At 43.4% G+C, this 21,239-nt stretch overlaps 1 protein-coding gene across 1 annotated transcript in view; it reads right to left on the reverse strand.

Moving 5' to 3' along the window:
• The window catches only part of LOC126299301 (uncharacterized), a 56,273-nt gene extending 37,658 nt beyond the window's left edge, over positions 1-18,615 (reverse strand). The window contains exons 1-2 of the mRNA XM_049991099.1: positions 18,553-18,615; positions 18,313-18,461 (exon numbers count right to left, since the gene is read on the reverse strand). Coding sequence (XP_049847056.1) covers positions 18,313-18,342 — 30 coding nt within the window. The 5' untranslated portion in view covers positions 18,343-18,461; positions 18,553-18,615. The remainder of the gene's footprint in view (positions 1-18,312; positions 18,462-18,552) is intronic.
• Between the last annotated feature and the right edge of the window lie 2,624 nt (positions 18,616-21,239).

Consider the following 21,239-nt stretch of genomic DNA (forward strand, 5'->3'; position numbering starts at 1 on the left):
TACTAAGAATTGTGCTGAAAGCTGATACCTAAACATAGATGCCAAAGACGAAGGCACACCCGACCCCCATGGTCAGTCCGGGAGCCATCGGTGTAAAAAGGTACCACTGCAAAGAAACTAAAGGCGATAGACCGAGGCTGGAATAGTGTCGTTAGGAAGTGAATGAAAGCCAAGGTTATAATGAGAAGCTTCACGAAGCGAAGGATTCACACCCACCAGGAAAGTTGCAGGAAGTGTGAATTTAAGACACCGTAAAAAGTGTGGAAAGCGGACTCCTGGAGGTAACAGAAGGACAAGCACCATACTGACGGCCAAAGGAATCATCAATGGAGGAGGCAAAGTATGGGTGGCCACTCATCGCAGACAAATGGCATGCATACATGCTGAGGAGGAAGTCACTGTGGCAGGATAGTGGTAGTTTAGCAGCTTCATCATACAGACACTCCACCTGGCAAGTGCAAGAGGCACCAGTGACCAAACGGATGCCATGGTTGGTTGGCTCGTTGATTTAAAAGATGGGGTGGTGGTGGGGAAGGAGACTCAACTGCGAGGTCGTCGGGCCTTTGTTCCCTGTAAAATAAACACGCAGGTGAAAAAAAGGAAGGAGACGTACAGTACAATGGAAGACAGGGAGAACCAGAAGAACGACAGAGACAACCAACACTACTAAGGACCAAAAAGGAAAAAACCACAGAGAGAAACAAAACATGTAGAAGGGGTAAAAACAAGACCGCAGATGACTGGCTGGCTGACCACGAGAATAAAGGGATCGCCAGCCAGTCTGACACATTAAAACAGCCAGCCCAAAAACAAAGTGGAGAACAAAGGGACAAAGGACATGCGCGAGAACTTCTATAGAATGATAAAACACACCATCACTAAGTTTGCTGATGAGGCTTTGTCAGCTAAAGTTAATAGACCCGAGTCCCATAACTTAAGAGTCTGTCGCAGGGCAGGCAAAGAAGGACAGCTCACCACTGTCAGCCAGGCGACGCAACGACACCGAGGTAGGTCGCCACAGCGCAGAGGCTAGCCATGTGTTACCTATGCGTGGCCAATGTGGAACTGGCAGGAACCACCGAGTCCCAGCAAGAGGCCTACATGGATGACTGGAACACATTCGTGGTCTCCTTAATGGCACACCGTTTCTTGTGTGTGCTGAGGTTATGCCATTCCGTCTCCCAAGCCGCAAGACCTTCTGGCACAGTACTGAACGCTGGTCAGTTGCAGATAAGCCCATGTCCATAGGCGGTTTCTGCGTAGTCTGTTTGACCAGCCTGTCTTCGAGATCGTTGCCAGGGATTCCGACGTGACCTGGGGTCCAGACAAACACCACTGAACAACTACACCGTTCCAGGCCATAGATTAATTCCTGTACGGTCGCTACCAAAGGATGACGAGTAGCACTGGTCTATAGCTTGTAGGCAGCTGAAGGAGTCTGTACAAAGAAGAAACGACTCCCTAGGGCATGAACGGATGTGCTCAGGAGCACAGAGATATAGCCACCAGCTCAGCACTGAAGCACTGAAGCACTGAAGCCATTGGGCAAGGAATGCTGTTTTTTTATGTCCTCATGGACACGCGAAGCCGACCTGATCAGCGAAAGAACCATAGGTGTAAACCATTTCGTAGCCTCAGTACGTGTCAAGAATCGAGATGAAGTGGTAGCAGATAGCTGCAGGGTTAACAGAGACCTTAATGCCATCTGAAGGCTCCAGACGAAGCCACAGGCTAGGCGTACAACATGGAGGTGTATGTGAACAGACCTCTAGTAAAGGTGGTAAAATCAAGGACTCCAGTTCGGAGGAAGGGGTTGCACACGAACTCCAATTTTAAGCACTGACCTGCGCCGCCGATGTGGGAGATGAACCGCCATGGGTGGGAAAAGGAGACAGTAATTCGGATGTGCAGGGCATCTACAAACGTGTGCAACTTAACTGGTGAACAATTGTGCACGCCTAATCTGCAATGGATGAACTCCGGCCTCCACCAGGATACTGATCACTGGACTCGTCCTAAGAGATTCTGTCGCTAGGCTAACACCGCAATGGTGCACTGGGTCGAGTAAACGCAACGCTGATGGCGCCACCGAATCATAAACTAGACTCCCATAGTCAAGGCAGAATTGAAGCACGGTTCTGTAAAGCTGCAGCAGTGTAGAGCGATCTGCACCCGAGTTGGTGTTGCTCGGGCAGCGGAGGGCATTGAGGTGTTGCAGCACTTCCGTTTACGCTGACGAAGGTGAGGAAGCCAAGTCAACCTGGCGTCGTAAACCAGACCTAAGAGTCGGTATGTCACCTACAGTGAGTGGACCATCATTAAGGTAAAGTTATGATTCTGAATGACAGGTACGACGCAAATAGAAGTGCATAACACACTACTTTGCGGACGAAAACTGGAAACAGCGGGCTGGAGCCCATGATTACGTCTTTACGTCTTGTGGATAGCTCCCTGTAAGCGTCGCTCAGCAACACCAGTACTGGTGGAGCAGTCCGAAATGCAGAAATCGTTTGCATACGGAGAAGGTGAGAAGGACGGCACTACAGCTGCTGTTGGACCATTAATGGCCACTAAAAATAGACTCAATACAGAGCTCAGCGGGGACCCCATTCCCTGCATATGGGGGAGAACTATAGGGGGCACCAATTTTGACATGTTAAGTACAAAGCGACAGGAAATTTTCGACAAAAATCGAGAACAGGCCTCTGAGACCCCACTCGTGTAATGAAGCAAGGATATTTCAGGGTGTGTCATACGCTTTTGTAAATCGAAAAAGATGGCAACCAGGTGTTTGAGACTGGAAAACACTGTTCAGATGGTAGACTCGAGGGACGCAAGATTGTCAGTGGTAGAGCGACCCTGGCGGAAGCCTCCCTGACAGGCATTATGCTACGTAACTCCAGGACCCAACCCAACTGCTGACACACCATACATTCCAGCAGCGTACAAAGAATATTAGTGAGGCTGATGGGCTGATAGCTATCTATACCAAGCAGGTTTTTACAGGGTTTGAACACCGGAATGATGGTGGTGTCCCGCCACTGCGATGGAAAGACGCCATCGCGCCAAATCCTGTTAAGATGGAGAGGAGATGTGGCATGTCAGATGAGAGATGTTTCATTATCTGACTGGATCCGATCTAGCCCAGAAGCTGTGTCGGGGCAATGTGTAAGGGCACTGAGGAGGTCCCACTCTGTAAATGGGGCGTTAAAGGATTCACTGTGACGTGTATTGATTGAGTGGACTCTCTTACCACTGCCGTTGCTGAGTGCGAAAGGCTGGAGGGTAGTTCTCTGAGGAAGAGGTGCGAGCCGAGTGCTCACGAAAGTACTTAGCAATCGCGTTTGCGTCAGTAGGTAATACGCCATTTATGTTAACACTGGGAACACCTGTTGGGGGTCTGGTCCTCGTAAACACGTTTCGCCTTTGACCAGACTTGGATGACATATGGCACTCAATGGTCGAGACGTTTCTCTCCCAATACTCCTGGTTCCTTCGTTTGAGAAGTTGGCGAAAGCGGCCATAGATGTGTTTAAAGGCTACGAGGAGCTCCAGGGAATGGTGCCACTTTAGCCGCTGAAGAGCTCGCCGACTCTACTTAATGGCTTCAGCAACTTCTGGCAACCACTAAGGGACTGCCTTTCGCCAGGGGCACCCTAAAGACAGGTAAGTGGTCACTACCACACAGGTCGTCATGTGCTCTGCAGTGGATAGACGGGAGAAGGCCTGGGCTGTAAATTGATAAATCAATGGCGGAGCAGGTGTGAGCCACACTGAAATGTGTGGCAGCCCCAGTATTTGAGAGGCAGAGGTCGAACTGAGAGAGTAAAGTTTCGCAATAACTGCCTCGACCAGTAAGCATGGTGCCGCCCCACAAGGAGTTATGGGCATTAGAATCTCCCGGAAGTACGAAAGGTCCAGGGAGTTTACCAATCAGTGCAGCCAATATGTTCAGGGGTACTGCACTATCTGGAGGAAGTTATACTCTGCAGGACATTTTCTGCGTTGTCCTTATCCTGACAGCCACAGTTTCAAGAGGGGTTTGAAGGGGGGCACAGGTTCACTACTTATCGAATTCAGGACAAACACATCCGCCACCTAACATCCTATTATATTCGGTACAGTTCCTGTAATACCTCTTACAGCCGCCAAGGGAAGGGGGTCCGCTCTGCCACCAGAAACCAGGTTTCTTGGGGGGGGGGGGGGGAGGGGGGGGGCAGCAATGCAGAAAGCTGGTGTAAAGCTTAATAGTTGCTGTAGCACAGCCAGATCATGGAAACAACCACCGCAATTCCATTGGAGAATTAGATTACATGGTCGTGGAACTTGAAGAGCATGAAACAATGAGGCTGTCAATTCCTCAGTCACCTGCTGCCACCAGACGAGTACCTGTGCTATCGACGTCCATTGTTTAGTTTCATTTGCTTTAGGGCGCAAGAAACATCTCGGGTTTACGCGTCCAAGTCGAAACTAGAGAACATGAACACAGGAGTTTAACGACTATGTGTCAGTCCCAATTGACAGAAGAGGATACAGCTAAAAACACGCACAAGAAAAAAGGGCTATAAACACCATACACGAATGGAGGTAAAAAACTATGAATTAAATGGCCTTCGCCATATTTAGTGGATAAAAAGAAAAACGCGGGCGACAGCCCGCATGTCATTCCCTAAAACGGCTGATGAATCAGGCGGCCAACCCAAGCTGGAATGTAAATGGTTAAAAAAAGTGATTCTAGCTGGAGGTGGACAGTTAAAATTTATGTACAATGTGGACAAAGTGGTATGGTAGTGCCACTTAGTAAATGATAGCTAAAAAGGCAGTGCCCAATACGCAGGCGAGTTAAAAATCATCTCCTCCTAGTGGTTAGGGTCGAGAGGAGTTTGTCCAAGGCGATGGGTGCGGCTTAACAAGCCAACTTATTCCACGAAGGTAGGAGCATTGGCGATGCCAAAGAGAAACCACCTCCTGACAGATAGCTACGCACAGATCGAAAGGAATATAGGCACTCGTGGGCTGATACATGGAATGTAGCCTTGGCAGCAGTGTCAGCAGGCTTGTGTTCTGGCAGACAGACATGACCAGGGACCCAGAGAAACATGACACTGGCTCCACAACGAGTGAGACAGTTTTCCTGGAACCGCTGCACTAAGGGATGGGCGGTGTACAGCACAAAGATTTTGAAGGGCACTACTGATGATTTGGGTTGAGGGGGCGCTCGACACGGTCAGTATACAGAACACACCCAGCCACAATATGCTGAACTAAAAGCGGCACGCCACAAACTTCACAGAATGGTGGATCCTTCTGCCGGAGGAGGAGGGCATGTGTGAGGGGGCTATGTCCGATACGTGGTCTGGTAAGCAAAACCACCTTCAGCAGCGAGGCTGACACGATGTCCACCAAGCCTTTGTGGTCGATTTGAGAGACCGCAGTTTGTTGTCTGACTCCCGCAACCATTCTGTCTCCCACTGATGCATGTGCATCTGTCAGAGTAATGGCGTGCAATGGGATTGGACACTGACCTTCCAAACATGCTTCCTTGGCAGCTTTGTCAGCCATGCTGTTACCCTGTATCCCAACATGCCCAGTTACCCAGCAAAAGATCACGTCCTGCCCACAGCACTGAATGCCATATAACTTCACATCATAATTTGTAAATTGTTCTGTAACATGCACTTTAAAAACCCTCTCAGGTAAAATCACAGAACAGAGCATTCCCCTACTTGGATCCATCTGTATAAATAACGATGAAACTATGGTACATACTTAAAAGGACAAAAACCAAGCTGTAAAAACCACATTTGGAGTACAACTTTTGATGTACTGTGTCAAGCGTAAAATCACTTTGGGCCTCTGAAGACACCAGGGCGGCGTGCGTTCCATCCTTGGGTGTGTATTTTCCTGCTCATGAGATCCAGATCTTTGAGACAGTCCATAGCACGTGTACCAATTGGCTGGGTCGCCAGAAATTTATATGGACGGACTTGTCAGTGGAAAAGCGGCAGCCATTATCGATTCTCCAGGAGTCAAGACGATCAAGACGGCGCTGAAGGCGCCATTTGGTGAGACAGGCCCATGAAGTGCAATAGATGGGAAAATAGTCAACAAAAACAGCTGGAGACGCTCGGCGGGAGACAGGCCATTGTAGGGTTAATGGCGATAGCAAGGAGGACGACGCTCAGGTCTGAACCCTGAGGCACACAATTTTCCTGGATGAAGGTGTCTGACAAGGCAGAACCCGCACACACCTTGAAAATTCTGTCTTGTAAAAATGCCCAAAGGAAACAGGGCATATGGCCACAGAAGCCCCACTTGTAGAGTGTATGGAGGATACCACTTCTCCAGCAGGTGTGACACCTTCTCCAAATATAAAAACACAGTCACCATCTGGAATTTCCACAAGCAGAAGGGGTTAAGTTGATTAAGGTCAGCCAAGAGGTCACCTCTGTGACAGGTCCTGGAAAACCGCCAAAGGGGATAATGCACATTCAAGTCACCATGTAGTAAAAATGGGGAGGCAGCTGCCCAATAAGCTGAAGGAAGTCTGGCCTGGTGACATTGAATGATGATGCATAAATGGTACAGTGGGATAAAGTCAGCGAGGGAAGGAAAAGGCGAACTGCAACAGCTTGAAGATAGGCACTCAAGGAGATTGGTTGACTATGAATATCACCCCATATGAGCAGCATGGCGCCCCATGAGATGGAATGCCGACCTCAGGAGATGGTCAAAACGAATCAATAATTAATGTGAAAGCTCAAAGCAACATGAGGGAGCAATTTCGCTCCCTGAAGACAGATTACAATGGGATACTCTGATGCTAAAAGCAGCCATAAATGCTCTTAGTGTGACCAAAGACCGCAAACGTTCCACTGGTAGACAGTCATGATGAACAGATATATGAGAGTGTCAGTGGCTGCCTAGTGACAGCCGGTGTGAAGTCGCTAATACATAGCACAGGAGCAAGAGGATCCTGCTCCATAGGGTCCGGACATTGGCTTGCTTGTGCAGTCTTAGTCCAACGCTGAAAAACGGTAGGTGGTGCACACCAATAATACGGAGGCCAGCTGGGCTTAACTATCATGGATCTTCGAGTTGACCAAGGAGGAGACTGTTTGCCTTTGGTGGGCATCATCGAGCTTTCCTGGTTAGAGGGAGACGTGTTTTTTGATAGGGGATGGAGCATGTCAACGCATGAGTATTATTCCTGTCTTTTCCGGCCCACCGGTTGTGTAGCTGGTGGCTTCGCCCCTTGAGGAGATAGTTTGACGGTTTGTTGCACAGCTGCATGTGGGGATGGCGATACTACCTTTACACTGAGCGATTTCACAACCTCAGAGCTGAATTTGAGGTCGCATATCTGTGTGGCCATGTCCTTAATGGAGTGAGGAGTAGCATGAACAGAGCTATTGATGGCAGATAGGGGAACACAGGGTTTGTGAGTAGACAGTATCTTGCTAGCTAGCTAGCTAGCTAGCTACTGAGTAAGGCACTTTCTTTTATCACCACCTCTAGGAGAGCCTGCTCATCAAGATACACAGTACAATCCCGAGAAGAGGTAGCATGGCCGCCACTGCAGCTGATACAACAGGGAGAAGGCGGCGGACAATCGCCCTTGTGTACACCCCTACCACAAGTAACACATTTGGCTGGTTTTCGTCAAGACGTTCTCGTGTGGTGTGAAATGATGACACTGGTAGCAGCGCATCGGGTTCGGAATGTACAGCTAAACCGTGATATTTTCTTAGCCTGTTTTGATCTTTAACGGCAGCACCACTGTATCAAAGGTGAGGAAAGGATTGCGGGTGGACACTAAAGAAGAATCTACATTTTTCATTACAATATGGATGGCAATGACACCCTGTTGTGAGAGGTAAGATTGGACTTCGGCCTAAGAGAGTCGAGTAGCTAGATGTAAATTACATCATGGGTAGAATTCAAAGTTCTATGCGCCTCGACACGAACAGGGTAGCCATGAAAAAGCGAGGCAGCAAGCAGTTGTTCTCGAGAAACAGAAGCTTTCTCCAAAAGCAAAGTGCCCTTCCTAAACGAGAGCAGGATTTCACAGGGCCGGCAATTGCATAAACACCTCTCTGGATAATAAACAGATTGACCATGGCAAAGGACTTTTCAGTACGTGAGATCATGAGGAACTATGGTGCAGCAAGAATGGTCTTTGAATCATTAGCCTCATTACGTCGACGTTTCGTTGACGTTTACTGGGAAGGTGACTCATTGTGAGAAAATCCCCATGATTGCCAGTATCTCCAATGACACACCCCTTCCAACCGGGGGCTCCCTCACAAGGGGGAGCACCTGCCTTAGGTGATTGTTAACACCTCATTTCACACCTCCTGAACACCTGACAAAGGTACCAATCGGCAATTTCGGAAGGTTGTAGCTCAGCCAATCACCCCTGCCTGGGTCTGACCTGTACCACAGGTAAGTGGAAACCCTACCTGTCGACCCAGGGATGGGAATTACGCGTTACCCAGTCATCTGTTACGTGCCAGACGCATGGGCAGGTGTGGACAGGCAGGAGAAAAAGAAACCTCAAACACTAAAGCAGAGGAACGAGAGGACAAGGGAAAGAGGACAAGAGCGAAAAAAAAGAGGTGAACTTGTTCTGGTATCAGCGACAGACAATGCAGAACATTCATATTAACATCCCAGAGATGTCCTCCAAGGGAGGGGAAAAAGATTATCAAGAGGAAAGACATGCAGCACGGAAGAGGGGAAAATGCTGCAAAAGCTGGTGACCCGTGGTAGCCAAGCACAAACCCACCAAAGAGTGGCTAGCCACCTGGGAGGCGATTGAGGATGGTGTTCTGTGGATTTGACACAGGAAGGTTGTTCACATTGATGACATTCATGGAGTGATGTCGCAGAGGTAACGCATTTTGGGTTTAGTGTGCAACAAGATGATATATGACAAAAGCATAGGCAACAGAAGAACCTTAGGGGTGGTGGAACACGAGGTTTCACGTCACGTCTGTACACGATGACTAACTTTGTGGGAGGATATACCCTTCAAAGGCTGAGATAAAGGTGCCTGTATCTATTCAATTAACCTTTTGACTTTGTAAGCTGTGTGAAAAAAACGAATGCCTCAGCACCCAAGACAGCCCATACATCCTAATTCGAAGTCAAAGGGTTTTGAGGAAGACGATTCTACAGACCATATTCAAAGACTTGTGTGGGGGCCATTGTCACTTTTGTCAGACATTACTGAATAGCTGTAGATTGTGTGGCTGAGGCGGCCTTAATCCTTCGGTATCCAGGCCACGTTTTTCCTGTAGACTTCTTTGCATTTATCTTCTGCACACTATTCCTATCAGTCAGACTATACACTAATTATTTAAAAATTAGTTTTCTCCTAGCTGTCTGGCTTGTTCCTCTTCCCATCGGGTAGCCAATCTGGAGAAACAGTTTGGTTGCAGCTATCTGCACTGATATCTATCTGAAGGGATGGCTACATCGAAACAGCAGTTTTGACAATTTAAAATATTTTATGTGCGGAAAATCCTCTCTGATGCCAACTCCTCAGAAGGCTCCTCCCATGGGTTACACCCAGCCGCAGCAAAGAATCTGGCACAATGACCACGCCACGGATTCCAAATGCCCCATGTAGACGTATCTATTCCTTGACATGAATGGGGAGCCATCAATGTGATCTCTGTGTTGTCACATGACTCAGCTGATAGGCTAAAGAACACCACTGCATCAGGCTGGCTACTGGGTTGTCTGAAGTGTAAATAATAACCTATATAGGCATTGTGTGCAGTGGTTTCACACTGAATGTAGTAGTTACTTTTTAAGGTGATGTTTCCCAGTCAGTCGACACTATACAATAATTTGGGAAATCGAAGTCGAACCGAGAAAAAGACTACAAATCACTTCAGCCAAAAGATGAGTTGAAAAACATTCCAAGGAAAGGCAGAACCTGGATACTAGCAGGGTCGACATCAATGGCTACCTGCATGACGAAGAAAGCAAGCAAGAGAACGAATCACAGAGATGAGAGTTTCCAGCACAGAAAACGAAGTAGGGTTATCAGTATCTATGACTAAGTGTTTCAAAAGAGAAGTGTGTTGACGACCACTCCATTCTGGAAGATTATTATTCTGCAAAAAATAATAACAGTCCATGTAAGACTTCTTCAGTACCTTGTGGCAAGTTGTAGTGCATATTCACACTACATGCCAGAAGAATTGTTCATGATAAGGACTGCAGTGAAGTACGTCCCATGATTCCAAGACCATCATAACAAACATCACGTTGAAATGTGCAAAGAACTATGTACTGAAGATAATCTAACCTCGTAGAAGCCTTTACTTGTGAAAAAAGTGATTTGTCTTAGAACCTTGGAACTACGAAGTAAATATCAGAACACAAAATTCTTCCACCTGACAAACTCGAGACCGAAGCCCTTTACCCGTTTTTCATACTGTCAAAATGTTCATAAGGAGGTCACCCCCATGCAGACTGTCCAATAGGCCCTTCTATGGCAATATTAAAGGCGGAGGGGTGACAGGAGGAAGAAACGTCCGTACATGTAGGAACGACTGGGTACTGCACAACGACTGGTTCCCACAGGCGGTCTACATTGTTCAGTAGACACACTGTGGCACCTCTTCCCAAAAATTAAGGTAAAGGGACGATGCATTGACGCAGTAGAGCAGAGTGCAATTGACATCTGAAGATAACAAAAACCGCACCAAAGAGACTCATGATGCAATTAAAATGGTAGGAACGTTGGGATCGTCATATTCGTTTGAAGTGGACTAGTTTCTACGCTATTTTACATAGTAAGAACAGAGTGATACGCAAATTTTGGATTCCATCTCATCTGACGATGTGTGGTAAATCGATGTACACATCTGGAGGCAGTAGTTCTTTGTGTTACGCCTGCTGATCGGTTACTGAGGAGGGTGTTGCTGCACTATACCAACTGTATCCGCTCTTTTAAGCACTGGTTGGCCTAGCCGTTTATTGGCTGGTGTTGTCTCCCTCGCATCAAGGTATGGTGCAACCATGGCGATTGTGTGTGAAAATCTCATTGCCTGTGTGCCGTTGGCCATGAAGCTACGGCCTCGCCATGAACAAATGCGCTACCATCTTGCGCTTTGTGATACCTGCGCTAGACTTACGCCGACGGTCAGTTCAAGATCTGACAACCCTTGTCCTGTTACGCGCTAAACTCTTGCAATGTAAGTAACGACAGAAACGCCCTCCTACCACAAATTTAGTTGCCCGCGGATGGAACTGTAGTTAGGATATTTGACCTTTTTAGACTGAGCGTGTCCATTTTGTACTACACCGACGCCTGTAGAAGAAATTAGTCCACACAGAAAATATTTTTGCAACTAGAATGAAAACTTTGTAGCCGGCAGAGTATCTCCGGTTATTCAGGGTGCAGAATAGTACTAACGTTGTGTTGCAGGTAAATGTTACACAACCATTAGTAATACGCAGTGATTTAGGGTGTAATACCAGTTGCCATTCCTGCATTTTCATAGATTCAGACTATCATGACATGGTTAACAGATCGTAACAGTATCCAGACATCTTGACAAAATATCCTACTGATGCACAGTGGCAGTTATCTTCAGATACGCAGAATATTTCGGCACTTAAAGAAATTTAGTCATTCAGTAGAGGAAAAAATGACTTTTCAGTCATGTAATAGGAAGGTTCGAGTGACTGCCGAAATCGGGGTTGAGACATCTATTGCACAGCCAAATATCTAGGTTCGCCGTTTCTATAATTCTGTTTCTGCGTAAGAGGCTTCAGAGTGAATCGTGAGCTATACAGTGTAACAGGTTCAGTTATTTCGGAAAAACCTCTTCCTGCCCTCTTTCGCTTGGTATTGGATACATATAATAAACAATGTAACTTATTATAAACGCAGATATTACAAGAAATATAGGACGAGTATTTCAGTGTATATTATTTGAGCCATATGAAAAACACCACGGGAGTAACTGATTAAATAGTGTGAACGGAAGATCCATCAAGGGGGCTTCTGGGAAACTGCCACTCGCATATTAATGTTTTTACAAAACTATTTCTACTAATACTGAATTACTGCTGTTGGTTGGGACTTCTATTAGGTGTAACTAACATGAAAATGAGCGTATACATGGAAGTGTAGTATATGTACTCGATGGTTCGACTGACATAGCCTAGCTAATATTTAAATCTTTACTGAAAGACCGTAAGGAATGTACCGGGTGGTTATAACAAGCTCATCTACTCGCCGAAGTCCAGTGTGGGCTTTAATTTCCTTACGTCAGTGAAACTTCGAAGATATTCTAACTCGTAAATGAGGAACCAATGTAAGCTGTAAAAAGATTATTTCCAGTTAGGCCCATGGCCACCCAGATGCAAATATGGCATTTTGAATGAAGAAAGACATATATAAATGTTTCAATATGTAATAGATTAGAAACGGGACGTGAGAATAAAAGGTCGAACAAGAAGAGAGGCAAAATGTTTTATTATTAACCGTCGTTTACACAATTTGTTCAGTAGTAGCACCTCAGACAAGATGCTGCATAGCGCCCGACTTGCATCTTTCGGCCAAAATTTGAACTAGTTTTTTCCAGCGTAAATTGTTTCCGTATTAACACATTAGAATATATACTAAGTATCTGTCATAATTACAGCCCACACTGAACTTCCTTGAGTAGCTGCACTTTATTACCACCTTGCAATACGTACCTCGCGGTTATTACTAAACCCTACTTTCTAAAGTAACTACCAACATTCTTCATTCCCTACGGATCATGTCCGTGGAGCTCCTGAAATTAAAATGTCAATATCAAAAGTTCGCTCTGGGACGCCAGAGACCATTTTTATATTTCGACTTAAGCCACGAACTTCATTCTGAAATTTGGAACCTAGTAATGGGGTATAATCCAGTTACTGCCTCGTTAAATGGGGTTCAGGAATAGGCCTACTACTGTATTTCAGCTATGAAAACACGCCGATTAAATCAGATGTCAATCGATCCTACAAAATAAGCAGCTACAATATTTGGTGGAAAGGAATAACGTGATCAGCGATGTGTCAGTAATTTCTCACCAATTTAGAGACAGGTGAAGGAGCCGAATATTACCAATGTTGCACTGTTTTAAATCTCTGAGTAACAGCTGTAGAAGAAGACTAATACATCCAGCAAATAATTTAGGACGTAGGTTGCAACTACAACTAAGATGAAAAGATTGGCGCAGGAAAGTAGTACGTTGCGGGTCGCATCGAACCAGTCTGGATATTACTAAAAAGAAAGCAAGATGTGACGAACGAGACATCGTCGAGGTTTTTGGAATACAGGTTTCTGTGCTTTTGTAGAATACGAAGCTATATTTCTTCAGACAATATTTTCATACTTTCATCCAAAATTAGAATAGAGCAAAAAATAATGAAGCTGGCTAAACACTAGGGTAACTTTTTACTAAATTAAAACTGTCTTAAGAGTTACCTGACAATGGGTTTGCAAACCTCTACTATTCTTTTAGTAAACAGTGACCGAGAATTTTCATCTAATAATTTTAGTCTTCAACATTACTCACTACACCGATTACTACGTTTTTAGTAGTGAACCCGTGAACACATGATTCACTAAGAAATCCAACTCCTGCGCATCTAACAGCTTCATACATCTGATTACATTACAAATCAGTTACTGAATTTTGTCAGACTAAGCATTTAAGTTGCAAAAAATTTAGAAGGTTTGAAATTATGAATGAAGTTTGTATGAAGCCGCTAAGTGCTGTCATTTTCAAATGCTGGATAAAAATTCTTATGATCTGGGTATTTCCGCGCCGTCAGTTACACTGACTCAAATGGTTTAAAATGGATGTGAACACTATCGGACTTAACATCTTAGGTCATCAGTCCCCTAGAACGTAAAATTACTTAAACCTAACTAACCTAAGGACATCACACACATCCATGCCTGAGCCAGGATTCGAACCTGCGACCGTAGCGGTCGCGCGGTTCCAGACTGAAGCGTCTAGAACCGCTCGGCCACAACGGCTGGCTACGATGCCTGAAACAGGCAGTTTCTGTCTATTACTTACTGCATTGTGTTGAATTTGTAACATACGATTAAGCTACTAACTAAACTGATATCTTAAATTTTTAAATTGTCAATAATTATGCGAAAAACTAAATTAAATATCTGTGGTCCCTTGAAAATGTGAAAGAACCTGCAACTGGTATGTCCGAGATAGTTATTCAATAATACAGATCAGCATCCAGTGGACAAATTGAGAAGTGTCAACTTTTCTTAGCAGTACTTTTGCCGTTTATTCTGTAAGGCGCTCAGTGTAGGTTTTATATCTGTTGTTTTTGACAAAGTCCAAGCCAACATTATAATAATTTGTCTGCACTCCGGTATAATCAGACTGCAGTAGGTGTTTGCCCGGATATTTTATAAAAATAGAAATTCTCACCACCTCTTGTTATTTCTCCTAAAATAGCCTCATAAGCGAGGCAGAAAATACTTCTGCTGTTAAGTAGTTAAAGTTAAGTTTCTAAATTTACCAAGATTTACCAAAACATCTTAGTTCTGTGCAAGGAACCAGAGGAATTACATAATACAAGCTACAGACTCACTATGCATGCCCAGTGTTTCGGTACACTCCGTTCAGCGTACATTGCTGAATATGGGACTTCGCAGCAGACGACTCTTACGTTGAATCGACATCGCAAACAACTGTAGTTGACGCGGCCTCCTCACGATTGGATCGTGGGATCAATCTGAAAGTATCACCTGGTCGAATGATGCACGCTTCTGGTTAAACCAGGTCGACGGTCCTGTCCAAATACGCCGTCAGCCAGGCGAACATCTGCTCGAAACAACCACTGCCCCATGGACATAAGTCGGCTGGAGCAGTATTATACACTGGTATAATTCCCTTCTCTACCCTACGAGTTTTAATGGAAGGACTAGTTTAACATGAAGTTTTGCAGCTTATGGCGAAGTAATGACATTCCTCTATTTTACTGCCCAAGCCTGCAGTGTTTTTTGAATCTTCAGTCCAAAAGAGCCAGCACTCTTGCAGGCATACGTAGACACTTTCCAGTCTTCCAGGAAAGGTTACAGAATATGTAATATATATTACACACACTTTGTTACTATTCGTTTTTCCCTGTGTAAGTAACGGTAACGTAATAATTGAAAACATAGATATTGTAAAAATTTATGTTCCACATCTAGAACAACGGACCGATTTCAACCAAACACTCTACACCAATCATTGTCTAATGAATCTGTTACTCCCACTTCTGCCTTTAATTTGTTGCAAAGCCCTGCCTCCACTGTAACTTTGGACAAAATCGGCGATGACAAAGCGCGGTCTCCTTGTAAGACACCGTGAGCGCTGTGTGCTATGAACACTGTGGTCCACTTGCGTTCATTTCTGTCTCATGCCTTCCCAGACGGAGTTGAAGTTTAGTAGGATAACTGTTCGTGTCCATGGCTATGATCATGCTGTAGTAGTCTCAGGAACATAATATTTAACTCACGTTTGTATTCGCCACTACACGTGCCTGAATCTAAACCGATGGTACACAGCTGGGACGTCACGCGACTTGTGTGACCTGTCCGTAGACATTAGTATCATATACCTCCGCGAACCTGACGATTTATCGAATTCGTATCACGCAGAATTGGTGGTGCATTGCTTTGGGGTTTTGATCTGTACGCTTTTGAACAGTTACAATATTTTGCTCCATCAGTAGCTAGCAAAGTACTCCAACATTGCTTTAAGTTTTTAAAACAATTACTTTGTCTCATCTTATTTATGAACTCAAGGAACTGACTGTGACAAATATGGCATAGAATTATTCTTAAACTTTAACCAGTATATACATTAAGCAAGTTCGGATTTAAGCATTGTCATTTAGCAGTATGCTTTTTATTGCTAAAGATGTTCATTACAACAGTGCTCATATGAATTCTGTAAAACTCTAGAGCATTGCACTATTACCCACAAACGTATGGCTAATTCTATTTACCTCGAGGAAAAAGTATTTCTAAGCACGTCGGATTCAGTGCCAGCCGACTGTTTTTTTACATGTTTCTACGAAACCTTCCAACTCATTTTAAAATGTTTTCGTTGTTGCTGAGCTAGTCATGCAACACTTTTAAAAAGAAACACCAGTTAACTATTTCTGTATTCCTGTACTACCTAGATTTCGGCTTGTATGCCGTTATCAAGTATAATGGTTCAAATGGCTCTGAGCACTATGGGACTTAGCTGCTGAAGTAATCAGTCCCCTAGAACTTAGAACTACTTAAACCTAACTAACTTAAGGACATCACACACATCTATGCCCGAAGCAGGATTCGAACCTGCGACCGTAGCGGTCACGCGGTTCCAGGCTGAAGCGCCTAGAACCGCACAGCCACACCTCCGGGCCAAGTACAATGCTGAAAGTTGTTAGAGAACAATAATGTTCAAAAAACTTTTAGCACTGTACCTGATAATAGCATAAAATCCGAAATTTAGAGGGTACAGAACAAATGTAGTTACAAATGGCGGTTTACTCTTTTAAAAGACTAGTTTCGCGGTGAGCTACAGAACAGGTCTGAGATTTCGTGACTAATGACTCGATGTGCAATGTGTTACATTTTCTGAAAGCGCGCGCAGGTGCACAAATCGTTGGATACGACTAAACTTTCAACAGCCGAAACCAATCTTATTACTGTGGCAGTATTAGACTACGGACTACTATACTTATATTGTGCGCTTTAACGCAGAGGGGGCTTGTAAAGATGGTTTCGTTAAAAAGGGATTCGTAGCTTTGTCCTCACAGAAAGATACGCTCAAATATAATTTGATTTAAATTACTTTGGTGAAATTTCGCTTCATTCTGCGTACCTAGGTGAAAATAAAAATACTCAAATGCTAAAGAAACATTTCCTCTTTATATTGAGACCACAAACACATGGAGGCTTCGCGGGAAAGCAATCTAATCCCTTAAAAAGCACCAATAGCTTCACTATCTGCCAATTTTAGTCGTTATGAAAAATATTTCGGAAAGAGAAAATTACAAATATTGTTTGCTCAAAAGTTAAACTGCTTCCCGTTCCTTTTTCCGTAATTTATATACAATACATGCACATAATATGAATCAGATTTTTCCATTATCTGATATAGGTTTGAGTCTACCTAGCAGTTTTAGTTTTTATTACTACGAAGTGCATCAAATATCGCGCGAACTTTGATATTAGGCAAAGCTACAGATTGTTATGTTACTGCATGATTCCCATTAGTTAACTTTGCTAACTCACAACTATACAATCGCCTTCCAACTTAAGCTAATATTTGCTGAAATCATTCGTTATGCGATCTACCCACCTAATCTTAAACATTCTTCTGCAGTACCGTATTTTAAAACCTAATCCTTTCTTTTGTCAGCTGTTTATCAGACACATTCCTATTCCGGGCAAGGCCACGCTCCAGACAAATGCCTTCAAAGAAAGTTTGTAAAAAGTTTACATTTGGTAGTAACCAAACCTTGTTTCAGGTTTTTTTTTTTTTTTTTTTTTTTTTTGCTACTCCCGGTCTACATTTTATACCCTCTCTATTTCAATTTTTTACTGCCGAAATAACAAAACTTAGTGTCATTTCCTAATATTCTCAGCAGCTCCCGATTTAACTTAATGCATTTCATTAGCTTTTTTTTTATTTTGGTTGACATCTCTTTCAAGTCACTATTCATTCCTAATCACTCACCGCCTCTGAATTTCAATATCTTCGGCAAACTTTTTTTCTCCCTGAACCTTAATTCCCTTTCGAAATTTCTCCGTAGTTTTCGTTACTGCATTCTCAACGTTCAGGTTGAAGGAAATTAAGCTGAGACTACAGCCCTGCCTCATTCCCTTCTTAATTACCGCATCCCTTTCACATCGTTTGACTTTTATAACTATAGTTTCGTTACTGTACGTGACAAACACACGATAACTGACGCTTTTACTGTAACCACTGCAATCACTAAACACTTTTACATTAAATCCAAATCCTTTCCAATACATCCAAATCCAGTTTTCATATTTACTATCTAGGGTACATATGTGCATATAAATATCGTTAGCTGCTCATACTAAACTTCAATTGTTTCCAGTTAAAGTTTAATATTGTATGAATACTCTGAAATTATCCCGTTGGATCCATAACCAATTTAGAAACCAAATATGATTATTTATTGCCCGCACGAAGAAATATTCTGTACGACTTAAATATACAAAGTTAAAAATCGTAGCAAGGCATTAGCTTTAGTAACATCAGGGCTCACCAGCAAGAGGAAAACAGCAAACACAGCCATATCGCCACCACCTGTTTGACAGAGCAACACAGACGACCACCTGATGCCCACTCGGGCTCTCGCGACGTGCCGATACTCACAGATATTACTAAGCCCCGCCACACAACCAGAGTTGCATTCTAGAACACAAACACATAGTATTTAAGCGAGTTTATGGCATATTCTCGACCTTCTGCACAAGATGATTGTAGCTAAGGGTTTTAGTTTTACATCTTGAGAATCATAACTCCAAAAGCATGAACATCTTCAGCAGCCGTTAAAAAAATATGTTATTGGTTTCTACATCTTAAGCTTACTGCAATTTAATTAAAGATAATTTTATTCCATGCACGCTTCGCTTTTATTTATAAATAATCTTCTGTGGTTGTTTTGCCAACTGGATGCATATATTTGCACATTTTTGGTTGTTTTGGATCAAACAAAATACTGTTTTTAATTTAAGACAATCAAAAAATGTACATACTTATGTACCCAGTTTCAGACTAATCACAAAGGATGCATTGTCACTAAAAGCGAAATGCATCTGGTGTAAAATTCTCTTTAATTAAATTACTTTAAGCTTAAGACAGAGAAACAAAACAAGTACTCCTTTTTCTCTCTGTTAAGGTGAGTGTTATTTTCGATACTCGTCCCGAAGTGCGTAGTTTAGTTTTATTTTTTTTATCCATGAGGTGTCTCTCTTCGTATTCGCCTTAACTATTGTTTAATACTTTTGTTGTTTACATAAATCAGTTCCACATAAAATACATAATTCAGTACGCTGGACGTTGTGTTTCATCTGAATGATGGACCGAGACGCGCAGGAGGCAAAAATAGCCTTACCGCAGAATTAATTTTAAGTCTACAGCGGAGTCTGAGCTGACGTGAAACTTCTTGGCAGATTAAAATTGTGTGCCGGAGTGGGAATAGAACATGGGACTTTTGGCGTTTGCACCCAAGTCCTCTACCGACTGAGTCACCCAGCCTTGGAAAGTAGGAGATCGGCTGTTGGTGGATGTAAGGGTGTGAAGGAGTGACCTAAGTCATGTTTGTACATTCTGCTGGTAGAGCACCTGACCGCGAAAGGCAAGTCCGAGAGCCAGTCCAGCACACGGTTTTAATCTGCTAGGAAGTTTGAAATAAAATTTGTTGGTCTGCTATTACATATGAGGTCCTCTCTGTTACAGCGATCTAAGTTTTCTAATAAGGGGAGGCGACGACGTTGGGATCATGGATTTACTTCAAACTTCGTACACCTTTAGAACGCCATTAAAATAACATACTGTGCAAGAAGTAAAGTCCGCTAGTCTGGCCATTTTTTTGTCACTGGACACTTCAATTTATATTGCATTTGAGAGGTAATATAATGAAAAAAACCACGCGCATTTTCATGACGTTGTAGTGAATTTCATATGTTTTTTTTTCTATTTACTATTTGTAATTAAATTTTCATGGACGAGGGACAGGCTTGGGAAGCCCAAGTCAAACCTCGAAAAATAACGATGTGAATAACATTATTCGCAATTAGTAATATTGTTTGTCACAATGTGCCAGACCACAAGAGTAATGTAAAATTACTCGTCGAATGTGCTCTAGACATCACACGTTGCAGCATGGTATTTGTCATACAGACATGGAAAACGAAAATTAAAACTTCACGCATGTAAACGTTGTGCTTTTGCATTATATTACCTCTCATGCCATATAAATTAAACAATGTGACCAGCCACGAAAGAAAAACTAGATTAATAATTAAGTGTAAGTGGCAGTCGAACTGTCGTCTGATATACGTTCGTCTTATGTAGCTCGAACTCTAATCATTTGACCACTATGAACTACAACGTCTGTTACCTCCGCAGGGATACGTAAGTCACATTGTAGAAGCTTAATACTTCTCTTGCGATTTTTTTTCGGAATCGCCAAAGTAGTACACCTTATTCCTTGCACATTATGTTGTTTTAGTGGCCTACTAAAGGTGTACAACGTTAGAAATAAATGTCATCCCAACATCGTGGCCTCCCCTTGTGAGTGTGATAACAAAAATTAAATTTTGAAAACCTCGCGGAGGGCTATCGTTTTCCCCTATGAGATACTTAGAAATCCTCTGCGCCCCCTATCAATCGTATTGACACAGTGGAAGGACACTGTACGTCCATTCGGGAGAAAAGCTGTTCAGATATTTACCTGGCAACCCAAGCTCCAATTTTAAGTGGTTTCCCGAAGCCGCTTAAGGCATATGCTGGGTTGGTCCATTTTAAACAACATATGGCCGACTTTCTTCCCCAATTCGAGATGGTGTTCGATCTCTATCGACCTAGTCGTTGACAGGAGCTTAAACATTAATCTTCTTTCCTTCTTTACTGCTCCTAGCTCTGTGATTGAGCATTGGCTGCCGCCTCGGAGTGCCACTGGCAGCGCCCAAATTTCTTGTTTAACTGGCAGTAATACAAAAAATAGCATTTATAAACCGTATTATCATTTTTAGTATTATAAGGCGATGATTAAGTGATTTATACAAAAATATGGAATTTGTGTGCTCGCGCCACGACAATTATGTGTTTGTATGTCTACGCCTGAAAATCTTCTCGTTCGAGCGTAAAGTGCCGTTCCACCGTCTAATATTACGACGTCAGTACTGTTGAGTCATCGGTGAAATATGATTACGTATTTTCTTTCCTTGATATAGTGTGGGATAATTTCATGGGCAACTAATGAAAGGCATAAGGAATGATTTTAACCCAAAAGGAGCTACACGTGCCATATGAGGTGTTTTTCACGAAGCTCTAAGTATTCATTTACTTACCGAGCTGGGGATTCTTACAGAGATATCACATCGCATCTGCTTGCTTATGACATACGTGATTGACTACATGAACGTGTTTAAAAGGAACACTACCACGTATTTGCTGCTTTCACAA

The sequence above is a fragment of the Schistocerca gregaria genome, chromosome X, assembly GCF_023897955.1.
Source record: "Schistocerca gregaria isolate iqSchGreg1 chromosome X, iqSchGreg1.2, whole genome shotgun sequence".
Taxonomy (NCBI): Eukaryota; Metazoa; Arthropoda; class Insecta; order Orthoptera; family Acrididae; genus Schistocerca; species Schistocerca gregaria.